At 40.0% G+C, this 20,074-nt stretch overlaps 1 protein-coding gene across 1 annotated transcript in view; it reads left to right on the top strand.

Annotated features, from left to right (window-relative positions):
* The first annotated feature begins 3,139 nt into the window (after positions 1 to 3,139).
* Positions 3,140 to 20,074, top strand: part of LOC128743672 (calcineurin-binding protein cabin-1-like) — an 858,845-nt gene continuing 841,910 nt past the window's right edge. The window contains exon 1 of the mRNA XM_053840294.1: positions 3,140 to 3,266. Within this exon, the coding sequence (XP_053696269.1) occupies positions 3,183 to 3,266 (84 nt within the window). The 5' untranslated portion in view covers positions 3,140 to 3,182. The remainder of the gene's footprint in view (positions 3,267 to 20,074) is intronic.

A 20,074-nucleotide genomic window follows, 5' to 3' on the forward strand; every position in this document is an offset into this window, starting at 1 on the left:
CTATAGTTTCCCAACTAAATGATTCTTTTGATTTGCACACTGACAACCTATGGCTCCTCTGACGCTAGTATATATGGACTGTAACCGTTATGCTAGCGCCAGAAGCTAGCTGTTGTGAGGTTAGTGTAGAATTTTATGCGCCTTTAGCGACATCATCACTATAGTTTCCCAACTAATTTGACATAAGTTTTATCCAAGTGGGAACCTTTCGCTTGGATGTCTGTTCTCTGTGATAAAACGTCACCATGCGTTTTATTCGTTTATAACGCATATGCAGCACAGAGAACAGACATCCAAGCGAAAGGTCCCCACTTGGATAAAACTTATGTCAAATTAGTTGGGAAACTATCCAGCTTTTTACGAGCCATAATGGCGGACGTGTTCGTAATATTTGAACAGCATTTTTGACATTTCCCCAATACATCGCACGTTTTCTTTCCGCGCGTTCACGGTAAAACTAAAGGAATGTAGGGAAAGAAAACGTGCGATGTATTGAGGAAATGCCAAAAATGCTGTTCAAATATTACGAACCCGTCCGCCATTATGGCTCGTAAAAAGCTGGATAGTGATGATGTCGCTAAAGACGCATAAAATTCTACACTAAACTCACAACAGCTAGCTTCTGGCGCTAGCATAACGGTTACAGTCCATATATACTAGCGCCAGAGGAGCCAAAGGTTGTCAGTGTGCAAATCAAAAGAATCATTTAGTTGGGAAACTATAGTGGTGGTGACGCTAGCATATTAGGTGATTTTAATTTGAAATTTTATCCAAGAATTCCCGAAAAATTTGTTCCTGAATGGATGTCTGTTCTCTGTGTATGCAGCTAATATCGATAACAACCGATTTTTTATAAGTTGTGCTTTTGTTATTGTCAATTGCAAGGAAAATTGTACCATCCAAAGTGCGATATCGCTCATAAAAGTGCTATTTTAGCTTAAATCGTTTCGGTCTCTTCGGCGCACTTATTGCTTGGAAGATAACGAAAAAGTGCGCCGAAGATACCGAAACGATTTAAGCTAAAATAGCACTTTTATGAGCGATATCGCACTTTGGATGGTACAATTTTCCTTGCAATTGACAATATTGCATTTAACTTGTAAAAAGTTGCATAAATAACAATTCAGTTTCACAATACAATTATTGCGTACTACTAGCACATGCAATATAACGTTTAAGTACGTTATTTTTAGTGATCAAAATCAACGATATTTTCGATACAAGGGCGATATTTTTCGAAACCTTTCGAACCAACACGATACCGCGAATACAACGCTATGCGCAGTGTTACCAGGTCGATTGCCCATTTTCCCGCTGCCCAGAGCTTGATTTCCCGCTGAAATCCCGCTGGCCAGCATCAATTTCCCGCTAGAAATCCCGCTGAATCGAAAGTCATATTATTCTTTCGTTTCTGGTGCAATATTTCAGTAAGGCTTGCATTTGAAATTAGGATGATCTGCTGAAATTGAGAGGTTGCAATTGAATGAACATTATGCAAATTTACTGCATTCATGTTGACGAAGTTTTGGGATTCAGGAAACAGAAAACGAAATATTCTGTTATCCCTTATATAATGACAGTTTACTGCGAAATTTCGCAAGAATTATAAGATTAAGGAGTCTAAGAACACAGGCGAAAATTTCGAAAGAAGCTTTTAGCACAAATTCTTTTTCTGTGTCTAGCTATCATAAAAATCATGCAAAATTTCAGCAACGCTGGCAAATGGTTATGGTTTTTGGTGACAAAAGAAGATATGTTTCAATCTTTAGAAACACCCAAAAATCAAAAATATCTGTAAAGCGCATCGGCTCTTTGTTCTCGCCTTTATTTTGTTTTAGCACCGATTTGTTTTGGTTTTGTTATCATACAAACCAAATTATGGGCCCTATTCTGTAAGTCACGTCGAGTGTCACTTTGCTCGAATAGTCGACTTTTGCTATTATGTAAGTCACACGACCCAATTTGCTCGAATAGTCGACTTTTGCTATTATGTAAGTCACACGACCCAATTTTGTCGAGTAACACGACTAAGTCCATCGCCAAAAAGCTAGTGACTAAACGGTTAGCAAATGACGCCAGAGTTAGCTTTGTTTTGATCGTGCATTGAGCCGCTATGTTACCCATTCTTCTTGCACTCGACACACGACAGTGACTGAGTCGAGCCGAGTTGCTCGACGTGACTTACAGAATAGGGCCCTATGATGTATATAGATACATAAGTGTTGTTTTGTTTCCAATTCATGAATCAGTTGGATTTTGCCATCCATTGGCAACGAATTAGTGCAAAACGGATTTGTTTGGTGGTCTTCTTTTTCAGTAAGTTCTAATGAGTATTTGTCAGAACTATCCCATTCTAGGTAAAAACCACGGAATTTTATAATCAACAGAATATACTGAACCATCTGCCAATGCATGAGCAGACATTAGAATGTCACTAAACGAAGTGTTTTGCTGTCAACCTCTCTTTCAGCACTCTTTTTGCCTATCAAATATCGCTAAATCGAGATCCCGCTAAAATCCCGCTGAGTTATTTAAGAAAACCGCTAGATTCCCGCTAGCCGCTGTTTGGTTATTAAGTCCCGCTGTCCGACTTGAAATCCCGCTAAATCTAGCGGGAAAACCGCTGATCTGGCAACGCTGGCTATGCGCAGTGAGTCAGGCAGATGACGTCACCTTGATTTGGTCTATTAGAGAAAAATGGCGATGTGCCGGGAGCAAGGGGTTTCCAGCAAGGCGTATCAGTGCGTAGTAATCAGAGATTACTTTTGTAATCATTTATGAATTAATTAGGTAATCAAAGGTAATCAGTATAGTAATCAATGATAATCTTAAGTAATCATTTGTAATCATGACTAATTCATAAGAGATTGATTACTGGTAATCAGAGGTAATCAGTACAGTAATCAAAAGTAACTTTTTTCTACGGTGCGTAGTAATCACTGCTGTTGGAAACCCCTTGGCCGGGGGGTCGCTTTTTTCCCAGGCATAGGCTTAAATATCGATAAAAAAAATCGAAATATCGATCCTCAATAGTCACTCTAACCCTCAAGTATTGATATTGCTGGTATCGATACGGTATCGCCCAGTATTTTGCATGTTGTTTTTGTCAGTTTTATTGATTGCCGCTTCGAGGATTGTTTGTGATTAAATCTATATAAACATACATATAACGTTCGGGTATTATGTTCCAGATACGCGCTCTTAATAATTGTGATGATAGCGGTAGTAGTATAGAAATATCCGAAAAGGATACAGAGGAAGCTGAGGTTTGTAAATTTTAAATACTGATAGATTATAAGAACAACAAACTATAAGATACCTCGATATAAGTCAACCTCGATTCAAACCAACTTTGATATAACGTATTTAACTTGATATACCTAATAACAAAACTTTTACTTCGATATAAATATTTAGTTTTCAAATTTCAATTAACAAAATCTACACACTTCGCTTTATCACATTACTTAATGTCAGAGGTGGGCACAATTCCGCTAATCCGCTTACAGCTAATTAGCTGAGCTAACATTTTGGTTAGCGGTTAGCGTTTTTGCTAATTTTTAAACCCGTTAGCGTTTTTGTTAGCTTCCTCTAAGTTTATGTGCCGCTAACTAAAAAAATTGCTATGAAATATGAAATTTTTCCTTTAATTTAACTGTTTAGCTATTATCTATCAATATTACCCATAGATCTGGATCGAAAGATCCCAAAACTTAATAAACTTTTGTATGCGAGCACGGTCGATGAATCTCATGAAATAAATGAATTATTAAAAATGATATTAATATATATAGTTTCCTTGTGTCTGACTGTAACGCTAGATCCAAGCAAGCTGTTAAAAATTTTTTTTCTGGACTCCAAGACACATTGTGAAGGTAACAACGATTTCAGCAGTGGGTGGGTGGGCGAAATCGGCAATTTGATGGGATGCCACATAATCCGATACTAATTTCACGAAGTCCTGCGGGGGAATAAAAGAATTTGGTTTTAAAACAATAATTGAAGCAAACGTCAACCGTTTCAGAGTGATGAAGTATCCTTAACATGTGATTTGGCATATGTGATAATAAGGATAGCCTGCGATTTAATCAAGCTATAATTGATAATCAGAAGCTGCCCAAGTAGCGCACATTCAATATAAAGCGCGAAGGCGCATATCCCGTTGAGTATATTTATACCTAACTACATTTACTTCTTCCGTAGTTCCTTACGAGAATGGTAGCTAAAACCCTTCCCGAGCCAGGTGGGGGATGATATCTGAATCACACAGAAGTGATGATCACACAGAAGAAGAAATATCGCAATATAAAGTAACATAAGTATTGAAGTCTGCAAATTTAAGTTCTAACTTTAAGAATTTTGTACAAGTAGCTTTAGATATTCACTGTACTGCAAAGTATTTTAAAAATATTTTAATTTTTTAAGGGACTGGTTTGCAAAAAAGCCGTTTAAATCTCAAATATCCAAGACTTTGTGTTGCGTTGACTCGATCTGAAGCAAATAACTAATCCAAGAGTTTGTCTGGTTTATTAAAACGAAGGGTGTTTTTGTAGTTGTGGTCCAACGAGTGGTAGCGGATTAGACAGCAAGCGTCTGCCCAGTATAATGCAATTAATATTTTCCGCAATCATAATTTTGGCGAAACCGAGTCTAAATTTTGTCTTGGTTCTAAAATTGAGTACTTTTTCGAAATGTTCTCCCTCGCAGCATGGTTCTCACAATCGGTAGATTTTTGCCCTTTTATCTAAGCCCCATTTGCCCCGTTTGTAGTTTACACGTGTTTTAATTGAGCCGTTCCGAATTATAGTGGCCCATTGACCATTTAGCAAATTTTACAAGAGACGCAATTGTCTAAAAAACTATAAAAAATTCCATTCAATTATTTTCACCAAACCAACTATTCTGATGGGGAGGGTAAAGAGGGATTCAACAAGAGAATACATAAAAATCCCAACTTTTGTTGAAATATGCGATTTATTCATACCAATATACATAGACTACTATAACTTCATATACAGTAAAGATTTTTATAACGCGGTGGTGGTGCTATACACCCATCGGGATATCTCAGCTGTTCATTAACCAATACAGTTGATTTTCAGTAGTTGACTAGGTTATACCACATGCTACCAATGTACCAAAAATCAACTTTTTTGGTTAATGGACAGCTGAGACATCGCGATGGGCGTACAGCACCACCCACCGCGTTATACAAATCTTTACTGTATAATTTAGCTGGAATCCTCAAAACATTCCGCAACATAGTGGTCTCAATCCATGCGATTTGTAATTATCAAAACCCCCATAAAATGGGTATTGGTGAAAGAGTATGACGACTGGGACACGATATTCCATCGTGTTCTGACGCTATTTTGGAATTAAAGATGGCTACTACCGGTTTTCTGATAATGATCGCACATGACTGGAAATATTGCAAAATCCTCATAATATGGGTATCAGATGAAAGGGTTTAAAGGGTAGAAGTTTTGAAATCAAAAATAGTCGAATATCGATTATTAATAAGTCACAAGTATATATTATAGAGTATAGACCACAATAATGCGGAACAGAATGGTCATTCTGTTCCAAACCAAAAGTTCAACATGAAAAAAGCAGGTTTGAAACCTAATTTTTTGTAATTTTTATTGTTTGTATAGTACGAAAACATTTGACGTTGCGAATTTTTCGTTTCAAATAATGTAAATTGAACAGTTTTTCATGAAAAAGAATATAAAGTAGTAAGAGTTAAGTCAATATTGTGTAAAAGTGTTCTTGAATAAGCCGAACCGTAATGGATTCACCGAGCAACTAGAGTGATTTATAATGGAACTATTAGCGGAGCTTTAATGCAGAAAAAGTGTATTGCTGTGCTGGAACCGTTTATAACACCCACTCCGAATGTCCAAACTGTATAGTCGGCCAAGGGCTGAGGTTGATCGATGGCGCGGACAGAATCTTTTAACAGTAGTTAATTTGCAGTAGTGGATTATAATGCAGATGAGTGAAAGTTTTTTATTTCTGCTAAATTTCTCCGCTAAATACCGCTTTTTTTAAGAAATAATTTGAACTAATATTGTTGGCACCTGGAGAGTTTAATGTATTTTCAGGGAGCGAAATAAGGCGCTATAACCTTGGCTAATTGCAGCCGGGCTTTTGGTCTAAAGCGTCTAAAGGCTAAAAGTTCATCCCCGAGGGTCCGGGGTATCATTTGATCTTTATTAGCAAAGATACTCCCAACGAAAACAAAGTTAGTATTAATCAGAAACGGTTGGCACGAGACATCCCCGTTTCTTCTTCCCCTGTTGATTTTGAAATGCATCTATGTGTGAATAACTTGTTCAAACAGGATCCATTTCGTATAATCGTCTTTGCGGCAATACTTCACAGTTGGCCTGGCCGATTAAACATTTGCAATATATCTCTGATATTTTGTAAATGTTAATACAGACAAGAAAATAATTAGAAATATTTCTATGATCAGAAATAATTAAAATTATTTCCAGGAATCCTTTATTGTGGCTGTGATGGTATTAATAAGAATAAGAATAAGAATAAGAATAAGAATTTTTATTGTTTGCATAGTACATCTATGCAAAAAGATACGATTTATGTAAAAATCTCAATTTTGATAAATTGGTCAATGGCCACTATAAATCGGAACAGCTCAATTAATAGAAGGTTGCCAATTCTAAAACTGTTTCATTAATAATTTTTAATACGTGCTTTTTAATTGTAAACCATATTACATTTTCAAATGTGTTGGTATCGTGGTTAGCCACGACGGGTCCACCTAGTATTCTTAGAAAACCTCAAGAGAAACTTTCCAGCAGTCCCCCAAATTAGGCGGTGAGTGGTGCTACATGCCAACTACATTTTCTTAGTTTCCTGTTAGTCAACTTGTTTGGTTTTTGGTAGTTAACAAGCTCATACCGGTCTCTAACAATATACCAAGAATCAGTTTTGTTGATCGATAGATAGCTCACGCATCGCCTTATTCGGAGAATTCATGTACCACTTTGATAATTCATGTCTCAGGAACCAAATGTGTTGTAGAGCAAAAATTTTTAAATGAAAATGTAAGTAAATTTTTTTGTGGCAATCCAGAGAAAATATTTTTTGGAAAAATCTTAAAAAAAATTCACAGAAAAAAAAAGTATGTCCTGCCTCATGGAAATGCTCGTAATTTCATTTCATCCATTTTAAATGTGGTAATGTTCTTCAAAACATTTTTCCCTCCCATGGGTAGGTGGTTTGTCGGCACACTCCTAAACTTAATTCCGCATGTAGAATGTAATATAGTTTAAGTTAGATATATGTGTAGTATGTAGTATAGTATTGCATAATTTAGCTTTATGTGTAGCATGTGTCTCGTAAAGCGAAATGGAGCGAAATTGAGCGGATTTGATTTTAAATTCAATCCGTTTGGGCCGAAGCACCGGGAGGGCTTACTCAGTTCCCTAGCTGGTATGCACAGAAATTTCTCTAGAAAACTGAAATCAAATCCTACCCACCATTCATGAGATTTTGACTTACTCATGAAAATTAAAATTTATCGCTAGTTAGAACGAACGAGTGTTCAAAAATGATGTGATGTCTTTATTTGCGTAATCGAGACATTTTCTATGAGATTGCCATAGAATTTGTGGCTGTTATGCGATTATGGACAGCACAGCACTGAAAAATATACACACACGTACATGTATACATGTGTATGCATGTATGAGTGTGCATGGGTGTATAGGTATGAATGAATATATGTTTGAGTGTTCTATGATGAGTCGGAATTTTTTTTCTTATACCTATGCTGCCAAACTACAATTATTAATGGACAGGAAGTTATAGTCAGTAGCTGTGTTTCCTATGTCAGTTTCCTATGTTATTACTATTATTACTAATATTGCTATCGTTGCTGTTACTGTCACCTCTATTGTATTGTTTTGGATGTAATTAATTATAATTATTATTTTCTTATTTCCCTCCTTTATTAGAATGTTTTGCATGTCTTGTGACCAACCGCGTTAACGGTATTCAACTAACAACATAAAATGATCATGAATGACGCTGTTTGTCTCCCAAGGGCCCTCCTAATGCTGATGAGCCTCTGTTGGAGAGTGCATCAAGTCGGACGGTGGCAACTCACCGGCGGCCTGCTCCTCTCCATTCTTGCTGCTGTCGTCGCGGTCGGACTTAGTGGATCTCTCGAAAAGCTTTATAGTCTCGATATATATTTTGTTCTGTCCATTGCCCAATCCTGGCAGACTTCAACTGGAATTCCATTTCTAACTAAATCTTTTTAGAGTATAGCTCTTCAAGTAAAAAAGGTATTCGATTCTCTGGCTGATTCAAGCGATAGTGAAGGGCTGTCCTCAATATACCATCATTCCCACTTCCTAAAATATGGTCATAGTACATAATATATGGCCATGGTATGAGGATTTTTTCGATTCAATACCACAGAGAACAGACATCCAAGCGAAAGGTCCCCACTGGGATAAAACTTATGTCAAATTAGTTGGGAAACTATAGTGATGATGTCGCTAAAGACGCATAAAATTCTACACTAAACTCACAACAGCTAGCTTCTGGCGCTAGCATAACGGTTACAGTCCATATATACTAGCGCCAGAGGAGCCAAAGGTTGTCAGTCTGCAAATCAAAAGAATCATTTAGTTGGGAAACTATAGTGGTGGTGACGCTAGCATATTAGGTGATTTTAATTTGAAATTTTATCCAAGAATTCCCGAAAAATTTGTTCCTGAATGGATGTCTGTTCTCTGTGTCAATACCATCCTCACAGAATTATCAACGTCGTTAACATCTTATTAGGTTTTGCTTCAGTGACAGCTTGCACTTAAGACTTAACACGGCATATATACATATCTCCAAGTGAAGTTCTACTTGATCCACCTAATCCTTTCTAAGTTACAGAATCATTTCAATTGTCCACGGTCTGAAGAGCATACCGACAAATTGGTTGACTACCGCTACAAATAGGCAATTAATGCCACCGGGAATAATACGAGCGAGTACCAGTCCCCATTAATGTATCGCATCTGCTCTATTTTTCGGAACTTCAAGTATTTTTCGATAGTTCTGAGCGATAATATTGCTCTTGAATAATATTCCGCACAAAATATTCGAAAATTTACGCCAACAGCTACAATACTGCAAAGATGGTAGATAAAGAAGCGGCTGTGGCTTTTAATGAGCATAGGTTATTGAACAGCGCTGAGTCAATCGTGATGACATGGGTATTTGGGAGATGAGTAGCGTCCATGCTAGCGAGTAGTTAGTCGGTAGTATCATAGGTGATGGACAGACACAGAATTCTCGTGATATTACTAACTCGAAAATTGCAATCAACATGTTGACTAAAAATTTCTTCTTTTCTTTTCTTTTCTTTCTCTGCCTGATCTCTATCGCTTCTTCTCACGGCAACAATGTTGTCGTGAGGGGAGGCAAGAGATCATCCACAGATGACTGCACTGGTGACAACGATGGAGAGGACGGCGTGGAGCCTACTTTGGCCTTAAGTAAGATCGACGACGAACAAGACGAGGAAACAAACAAAGGAAGGAGAAAACAAGATAAGTACAAGCCATTTTATTCTATATTCACCAAGTACACAATTATAACGAGCCAAGTTCGGTCACTCTTCTTCCTCCTCATTAATCCATAATCACCAACGCATTATGGCGCTAGTGTTATCCGCAAGGATTCTTTTATCATGATCACAACCACCTTGTCTCAGCCCTGGACAGACTTGGCTCTAACTGCCCCACCTCGTGCTGCAAACAGAAACAGAAACAAACAGACATTTAAATATTATTTTTTCACATTTCTTTATGTAACTTTCAAACTACAAGCCCAATCGTCACGAAATTTGGAAGTTAAGGGTTTGCAAGGCTCCTCTTTCATATGCAATTTGGTTCAAATCGATTAAGGGACCTATGAGATAATGAAGTCCCATATTTTCCGTATTTTTATACATAACTTTTGAACTAAAAGTCCGATCAGTATGAACCTATGGGACACCTAGACCTTTCATTTGACACTAAGAACATTAAAATCGGTCCAGCCATCTCCGAGAAAAGTGAGTGAGATTGAAAGCGTCACATACACACACACTCACACACACACACACACACACACACACACACACACACACACACACACACACACACACACACACACACACACACAGAAAATGCTTAGTTTTCGAAACTGAGTCGAATGGTATATGACATTCGGCCCGCAGGACCTTCTTTCCATTTCCGGTTTTCCGAGTGATTTCTATATCTTTATACTATATATTTATATAGTAGAAAGGCAATATATATTTATATAGTAGAAAGACAAAACATAAATGATTAAAAACATACAAAATAACCGGAAACTTTCGATAGCGACAGCAAGATACCAAACGAAGGAGAAATACATAGAGATCCAAAGTTAGGGTAGCTGAGCCGAAGTTGGGCAACCAAACAATTTCAAACAAATCGTAAGTTAGAAAAGTATATTTAGAATGGACTGAAAGGTGCACAAAATGAAATTTATTTAATAGGATTAAGAGCAAATAAAAGTTAAAGAATGAAAGTTAAAGGAAGTTTAAAGTGGGAGAAGAAACCACTTTATTGTAAGTTGTAAGTAAAACTAAAGAAAATGTATACTAACGAAAATAAATTACAGTTTGAGCGTCGTTAACAAAAATAGATGACAAAAATAGTTCGGACCTCCTCTCCTAATAAACTCGAAATCGTAAATAAAGCTGGATAAAGTGGGATCAAGTTGATTTTTTGTCGTGTATAATGATAATGACTGACATACATACGATTTTCAGCACAAAATCGTAGAGTAGTACGGAGCGACTCGCGCTTAATCGGATATTATCGTATATAAATACTTATATAGTCATAACGCTCAAAATTATTCGTAATCACGTATATCGCCTCCAAAATAGTACGGATATGCCAATTTTGCGCATGAAATACATTTAGCATGTACGTAATGCTAATTTTTACCTTTTTTATACATATGAAAATGCTAGCTGGGTAGAGACGGAAATGAAGCTATAGAGGAAGGAAACAATTGCAGCGCGCGTTTGAACAGAAAAAGATTGAAATGTACTTGAAAATGCGCGCGGAAGAAGAAAAACAGCAGATGGTGTTCCTGGAGGAGATGCTTCGGAAGAAGCAAGAACAGATCGATCGCATGAAGGCGAAACAAAAGGCGTTCGAAAAGAAGATGGCGGATCTGGATAAAGAGTTGATGAAGTTGTCGACAAGCAAGGTGGCGAAATCCACACCGAAGAAAGCGGTTGAAGGTAAAGCACGATCGTCCGGTGCCGGAAACAAGTCGTTGAAGCTGACCAAAGCAAATGTAAAGAAGCTTGCCAAGGAATTCGAGAACAGTAGTGCAGTCGGTGCGGACAGTGAAGAGGACGAGGAGCAGAGTGAAACCGAGGACTAAAAAGACTGATAGCGAAAAAGAGGAGGACGAAGAGTCTGAAGTGTCCAGTACGTCGGTGAAGAGCAAACCGGGAAAGAAGAAGAGTGGGTAAGAAGCGAGTCAAAAGCGGGTAGGACCGACAAAGGCCCAGCTAGCTGCAAGAAAGGGGCTGACTTCTAAACTTCCAAAGTTCTCGGGCAAACTTTCTCAATGGCCTCTGTTCTGCGCGGCCTTCAAAAGGTCAAACGAGACCTGTGGCTATATGAAACACGAGAACCTAATGAGATTGCAGGAATCCCTCGAAGGCGAAGCTCTCGAATTGGTATCCGGTCAACTACTCCCTGAGTCGATTCCGCGAGTTATCGAGAAGCTGCGTCGCCATTATAGTCGTCCGGAACAACTACCACAGAATCTTCTGGACAAAGTTAACCAACTGGTGCCACCTAAGCCAGATAATCTGCGTAGTTTCGTTCCTTTCGGGAATGCCGTGGAACAACTCTGCGGACACTTAGAAGCCGCGGATCTTCGGCAACATCTCCTCAACCCATTGCTCATCAAGTCTTTGGTCGCCAAGCTTCCTGATCGGGAAAAACGAGAATGGGTGCATTACCGGAAGAGCAAAGGGGAGCCGACGCTTCGCACTCTGACGGATTTCCTTATGGAGATTGTCGAAGACGCCTGTGAGGCAGATGTCGACGTAGATCTCACGCCAGCGTACCAGTCCAAAGCCGGATCGTCGTCATTCGGAAAGAAGAAACCGAAGGAAAAGGGTGCGCTGTACTGCCACGCAGAGGAGAATCCAGCGCCCAGTCCCAGTGATCAAAAGAGGTTGAAGCCATGCAAAATGTGCCAAAACACAGAACACCGTCTTCGTCAGTGTGCCGATTTCGAGAAACTGTCGTACGCGGATCGGTTGAAGATAGTGACCCGTGATTAACTGTGCCACGTTTGCATCAATGAGCACAGTGGTACCTGTAGGTTCAAAATTCGCTGTGGTGTCGGAGATTGTAGGGAGCACCACAACTCCCTAATACATCCCGTCGGAAACACAGTCGGCATGAGTGCACACATCCGATCCAATTGTACTGCTATGTTTCGGATGGTACTGGTACAGCTTCACTGCGGCAGAACCTCGATCACAGTACTGGCATTCCTTGACGAGGGTGCCTCTGTAACGCTGTTGGAGCGGAAGCTAGCCGACCGACCAGGTGTCGTTGGCGTACAAGAGCGGCAAACGATTAGGTGGATGGCCGATGTCACGCGAGGGAAGGGAATCTCGGCGAATGAATGTTTGGGCGTCGGGAGTCAGTGGCGGTGCCAACGGTAAGCTGTTCAGGTATCAGGTATCAGCATCTTTGGTTCGAGCAGCACGTTCCTCACAATCATGTGGAAGATTTGTGCCTTGCCTATCTTGCCCGTGTCATCATTTACCTGGTGAGGACAGGAAGGAAAACAGGAGGAATAGGAACGGGTGGATGAGGAATTTGGACAAACACAAACACATACATACCGAGAGATTTTTGTACCCCCGAGGGGATACTGCAGTCCTTGATAGTTAACTTATCAATAGTACACCCCCTGGGGGGTATACTCATGATAAATAAGAGCTTATAGCTCAATACCGCTTTCGGTAAGAAACATCAAAATGTCTCGTAATTTTAGTTTCCTAAAATCCGATTCATTTAAGACGTAGGATCCAAAGATCCTATGATGCAATTGGGCTACTGCAGGACAGTTGCAAATTACGTGATATGGTATAACCGTAGTCGGATCCACATAAATTATGAAACGATTCAGCTCGCTGAATCGTAGCCATATGATAATTTAGTCTGGAGTAACCAGTCAGTGATCTGACAAGAATACTGCAATTTACCTTTGAGTGTTGCAAAAGAAATTTTGCAACCTTCTCACAAGGCTTAACAATGAAACTTTTCGTTTGACGACAAGTTTCAAGATTTTCCCAATAACGTACGTGTTCAGATGAAAACCAAGATCGAATCTTTTGTTTTATCCAACATGCCACAATTGGTAAAGCAGGTTCTGGTCCGAAAACCGACTTTTCTGCTCCAGATCTTGCTGTTTCATCAGCCCATTCATTTCCAGTTATATCGGAATGGCCAGGAACCCAAACCAGATGAACGGCATTCGTACAAGGAACCATCGGTATAACAGACCACATAGTCGGAAATTTTCCTTTCCATGTTGCCTAACATCCACTCCTCTCTAGGAGGAAAGTCACTTGAGAAAGTCCTATACGGGAAAGTACGCATGAGCGTTACATCGCTAGGAGCAAGGGCAAACTTGTCCTCAGCAACAATTTGCGACCACAATCGAGTATGACCAGGAGTATGACAGTAGGAGTTGTAGTAAATGCACCAGACATTGCCATTAATGACACATCCTTTGAAGATGGTTTAGCTTTGTCTGGACAGTCACAACTTCCCCTCGCTGCCATCATATAAGACAACCGTACGCCTGTGTTGGTCTGACAACGACCGTGTATAACCAGTGTATGTATTTGGGTTTAAGCCCCCAAGAGTTGCCAATTGCTCGTCTACACTGCCCAAAGGCCATGCACGCTTTTTTAATTCGGAAATCAATATTTGTGGACCAGTCAAGCTTGGAGTTGAGAATCAACCCCACGTACTTCACCTCGTTCACAACATCAACATCCGAATCGTAAAAGCGCAGAGCGCGAGCTCCATTGGTATTTCTACGTCTTGAAAATAATACGATAGACGTTTTGCTCGGATTTACCGAAAGTGCAGTTTCTCGGCACCACGTTTCCACGACGCGTAGTGCCTGCTGCATTAAGTCAAATAATGTGCTTATGCACTTTCCAACTACTAGGATGAGATCGTCATCCGCAAAACCATATGACGGATAGCCTAGACAATTGAGTTTCCTCAGTAGGCCATCCGCCACAAGGTTCCCTAAAAGAGGCGAGAGAACGCCACCTTGTGGACATCCACAAACACTTTGCTTCCAAATGCTTGCTTGCCGTAACGACGAAAAAAGCGATCGGTTACTAAGCATTTGTTCTATCCACTTTATGATTATTGAAGGCACATTATGATAACGAGCAGCCTCCAAAATGGAAGCGAAAGATACGTTGTCAAATGCGCCTTCAATATCCAAAAAAGTTCCTAAGCAAGATTCCTTTTGTGAAAAAGCCACCTCCATTTTATCCACCACATCATGTAATAAAGTGGTTGTAGACTTGCCACTTTGATAAGCATGTTGTGCTGAATGAAGTGGAACTTCTACTAAGCTTGTTTCGCGGATGTGGTGATCAACAATCCGCTCAAGTGATTTAAGCAAGAAAGACGTTAGGTTGATTGGTCTAAAACTGTTTGCTTGCTCGTATGTCGCGCGTCCATCTTTAGGAATAAACTTAATGGTTATTTCACGCCATTGAGCTGAGATGTACCCAATAGCAATACTACACACAAACATCCTTCTCAGAATGTGTTTGAAGTACTTGAATTTTTTCTGCAGTAGAATAGGGTATATTCCATCTGTTCCAGGAGATTTGTATGGAGAGAAGCTGTTCACTGCCCACTCAATCGCTTCAGTTGTGACAAGTCTCCGTGCCCATGAGTCTAAGTCACCTAAAACGATTTCTGGATCGTTTCGAACTTCAGGTTCCACACAGCCCGGAAAGTGACTATAAAAGAGACATTCCAGGATTTCATTGTCATTCGAACAGTATTCGCCGTTCGAACTTCGTATGTTATTAACCTGATAATCTTTCGTTTTTTACAGTATTTTATTAAGTCGATTTGCTTCGTCGACACTGGAAACGTTGCTGCAGAACCTGTGCCAGCTCGTGCGTGCTGAAGATAGTGGAGCCTTTGCATAGGCTTTTCGGGCCTGCTTGAAAGGCTCCACGCCATCCCTACGACGTCTATTCCAGGCTCTCCTGCATCGTTTCTTTAGTTCCGCGAGATGAGAGTTCCACCATGCTGTTCCTCTAGTCGTTTTAATAGCTTCCGCAATAAAAGATGTTGTGACATCTACAGCCACATCTAAGTCGATCGATGACTCAATCTTCGTTTCGAATCCTTGAAATTTCGTCGCCAGTTCCTCCTCAAAGAGTTCCCAGTCGGAAAATCTCGGATTGCGAAATGTTGCAGCGTTCAAGGAGACACCCAAATGATCAAAATATATAAAGCAATGATCAGATATTGGTGTCTCATTTGAAACATGCCATTGTGCCAACTCACGACTGATCCTGTTAGAGCAGAGTGCTGTATCTAACACTTCCCCTCTACCAGCTCGTATGAAAGTTGGACAATTGCCAATGTTGAGTATTCCAAGGTTGGTACTACTCAAATATTCCATCAAATCAGAGCCCCTCAGATTGATATCCGAGCTGCCCCAAATGATGTGATGGGCATTGGCATCGCTGCCTTCAATGAGCGGAAGCTCATTAGATTGGCAGTATCTCACCACATTTCTGAAATCGTCGCTGGGAGACGGTTCATCGTGTGGTAAGTATGCAGAACAGTAGACATAGCGCCTATGGACATCATCCACGACGAGTTCTACTGTGACTGCACAAATATCTCGAGTAGTCAACTCAGAGATAAGACATGCACTTGTTGACCTATGCAATAATATGCATGCCCTGGGCATCAAACGAGGATTTGTCATACCAGTTTTGCTGCAAACAGCAAAGTTCTGATTTCCAATATCCGTCGAATGAAAGTACTTCTTACGAAAATATGACTCCTGAACCAATGCGATGGTGACAGAGCCATTAAAAAGTTTTTCGCATAAATACAAATTTGCTGCCCGTTTGTGTTGAAGATTTATTTGTGCGACTCTAACTATTTGACTGGCGAAGTATATGCACAAACAATCTCCTACACAGATCAGACAACAAATTGTAAGCGAAGCCAATTATGTTGGCCAGAACGCACTTGACGTAAAACCCATAAGGGAAATTGGGCAGGACTCCTATGTTGTTCCCACGAAACGCAAGGGACAACAAAGATCGACCGTACCAGAGCCCCGCATGGCACAGTAGGGGCAAGATGCCTAAAGCACTCCGTTCGTGACTGGCATGTTTTCACCCCTCCAGCCATTCAGTCATCGGCTGGAGTTAGACCTTGACTTAGGGGCTCCTGATTTGCCGACTCTCACGGCAAAATTAGGTCCCTGGCTCAGTTTTTGCCCAAACGTGCAATTCGGCACCAACCGCCAAAGGGCATAACTGCAGATTGTGTAAAACAGACCGATTGAGAGTCTCTCTCTCTCTGTGCTAAACCAGCTGAGAAAATAACACTCCCGGTGTGCCCTCACCCCGCAGCCACGCCCTCCGAAAAACCGGCGCCAAACTGCATGATTAGGTAGCCGGAAACCACACGGCGAGTGTTCCACGTTCTCTGTCTGCATACGACAACCAAGGTTGCGTACCACCAGGTGCGCAACTTTGGCTGCCGTACCCCTGCCGGCACCTCGTGGATGTAGAGATAGGAGTTAGAAAACAGAGGTGATATATTTGCACATGTTCACTCTTTTGCCAGCCCTTTTACTGCATAGTGCCCTTTACAGCATAGTGTCCGGACGGTTGGAAAGTTAATGCTTCCCCATTAAAGACTGGATGTTCAGGACCTTGCCGCGCAATATCCTCATATGCGGAACCTGCCAATCGAGCCATACGACGGTCAGCCGGAATTGTTAATCGGATTGAACAATATCCACTAGTTTGCTCCGATAGAAGCCAAGGTAGGGGCACCAGTTGAACCTATTGCGGTTCGCTGCAAACTTGGGTGGACCGTATACGGCCCACGGCACTCTACTACGGTTGGAACTGTCAATTTCATCGGCCACCACCAAGCCATAACGAACGAGAACCTACATGAGCTCCTCAAAAGCCACTACGCGCTGGAACAGTCGGTGGTAGAGATCAGGGATGGCCAGCACCTCAACTTGCAGCGGGTGCGAAGAGTGATTCACACAGTTCTCTAATCAAATAGCAATGATGCAGAGGTATAATCATTAGTTCACTCGCTCCTAAAGGCAGTGTAAGTGGCAATGGAACTGACGACAGCGTCTTTTCTTCTCCGAAACACTGCACAAAGCGGACATGAAAACAACTATACTGCCACTGTGAAGGCCAAGTGTGACTTCACTATGCGATACAAGTGTGACTTCACTGTGCGATCCAAGTGTGGACTTACTGTGAATTCACACTTTACAGAACTATATAGTTCACCAGCGCGCTGCAGCGGCAAAGATACTGAGAAGTCACTTGGAAGCAGTTTTTTGGGGAGCTCGCTTTGTGTTGTTCCATTTCGATGAGCTACACAGAAATTGAAATGCTTGTATGATGCATGTCAATGGATGACTTTTTCGCTTTTTTCGGTTGATGTTAAACATTGGCGCCTCATAAGTTTTATAATACAGTGGGATTTCAAATTTGTCATGGTTTGGTGGTTTGATTTTGGCAACAAAAGTATCCGTTTTTGGCAACACAAAATATTTCACTTCCAAAAATATGCTTAAATATCGGTCTGTTTGAGCAAACATGCTTTCAATAGCGAAAAAATGATTGTCTAAGTGTGTTCATGAAAAAAAGTTGGTGGTTATAGGATATTTCGAACAATCATATTTTTATTGCCGTAGGACTACGTCTTACCGCAGATTGCCAAAAACTTACTTGCACCGGACAACCGGAACCCATTTATATTCAATTTTTTTATTTCAAAAAAAAAGACTCGATTTTGGCACGGTTTCGATTTTGGCAGCATAGGCGAAGCGCCCTTGTTGCCTAAATCGAAATCACACCTAGTTGTCCGCGCTCTTAGAATACCATTCTGGCCTGATTTTTGAATAGGTTCTATTGTTACCATAAACGTAAAAACCGCGTGAGTTATTCCAAACTGCCATGTAAGAAAACAAACTCTCGCTTCTTTATTTTTGTTTACAGGACTTAACTAAAAATCAGGCTAGTGTTACCTGACTCATAACGAATATACGTTATACACGGGGGAGGGTCTCGTAACTCACAAACTTTATGGTTTTTCGTTTAATTGATCATAAATTCGAATAGAACATACAAATATCAACTATATAACATAAGAAATTACATGTTTACTCCAAAAATAAAAGCATGAGAGATTTTAGAATTTCGGAAGTAGGGGTTCGTTATGAGTCAGGTAACACAGTAGCAGTTTTTCTCTATTTCATTATCGCTAAGAACTTTAGTCACTATTAGTAATTATATTCAGTAATTTATTTCATTGTCTCGATATTGGTGTTTATGGCATATGCGAAATAATTTCTGATTTGATTTTTAACGGCTAAACATTTATTTATGGATAAAATACACCAATGTTGCATGTTGTAGTATAATCGACTACAAATAATCGACACGTTTAGTTGATAATCGAGTCCGACGTGATTTCGTACAGGTACTATCTAAAAACTGACAACATGTAGCATGTAACTTGCTTTTGTAATTTTTCCAACATTTAATGTTGCCCGAGGTTCCAAGAAACTTTGATCTCACCCCACAAATATTAAAACGGCGACAGAAGTAACATTGATCTAAAATGAATAAGTCGCACCTTAATCTACATTGACATTATTCTAACAGTAGGCGAGAGTAATCAACAGTGAGTCAACGAGAATAGCTAAGTCATAAAACAAATTCCATCACGGAGCGAAAAAGCTCCGGTTTGTTTCAAACAAAATGATTGTTGTTTTAAGCCTCAATAAAATATTTTTATAACAACCTGAAAATATTGTTGTTTCCAAACGAGATTCTGTTTGAATCAAGTAAATAACAGTTTTGAATTAAAAGTAAAGTATTTTCAAATTTAAAGTTGACATTGATGTAACAATAAATATTTTCATTTCAATCATACATTTCAGTTTGAAACAAAACGAAATTTTTGTTTGTGCGTAAAACAACCATAAATATGGTTGAAACTACATTTTTATTCTCCGTGATGATACACGCTATGTCCGAATGCACTTATTATTTAACTTTCATGCACCTCAGATGTTTCTTCACAGGATGTTAGTATTAATCAAAACAATTAATTTAGAGAAGGTCTTAAAATAATCTATCTTGGGTTTTTTGAAAAATTCAATTTTCAAGGTTATTTCGGTGTTATCCCCTCTCAAGTGATCATATCCATTGTATTCGACCACCTCCGATTTCAACCAAATTTGGTATAATTGTGTGCCTCCCAGTTGGCCTCGAGGTAAGACGCTGGTCTAATAAGCCACTCGTCGTATGTTCGAATCTCGGCTGGGAGAGGCTGTTAGAGTCAATAGGATCGTAGCACTGACCCCGCACTGTTCTGTATTCTAACAGCTGGTTGCGAAGTCTGTCGTATAAAAACAGAAGGTCAAATTTCAATAACGGAATTAGCACCCAGGCTTTGCTTGCTTGGTATAATTGCTCATTCCGACCCCACATTCATTTTCCCAAAGTTTTGTAGGGATTGATCAATCCCGCTTGTAGCAATGCTTCTCCATTTTTCTCAGATTTTCGAAAATACTCATTTTTCACTGCATGTCACTGCAAGGGGGATTGATCAATCCATACAAAACTTTGAGAAATAAAATGTGGGGTCGGAATAGGCAATTATACCAAACTAGCTGACCC

Source organism: Sabethes cyaneus, chromosome 3 (genome assembly GCF_943734655.1).
Source record: "Sabethes cyaneus chromosome 3, idSabCyanKW18_F2, whole genome shotgun sequence".
NCBI classification, from domain to species: Eukaryota; Metazoa; Arthropoda; class Insecta; order Diptera; family Culicidae; genus Sabethes; species Sabethes cyaneus.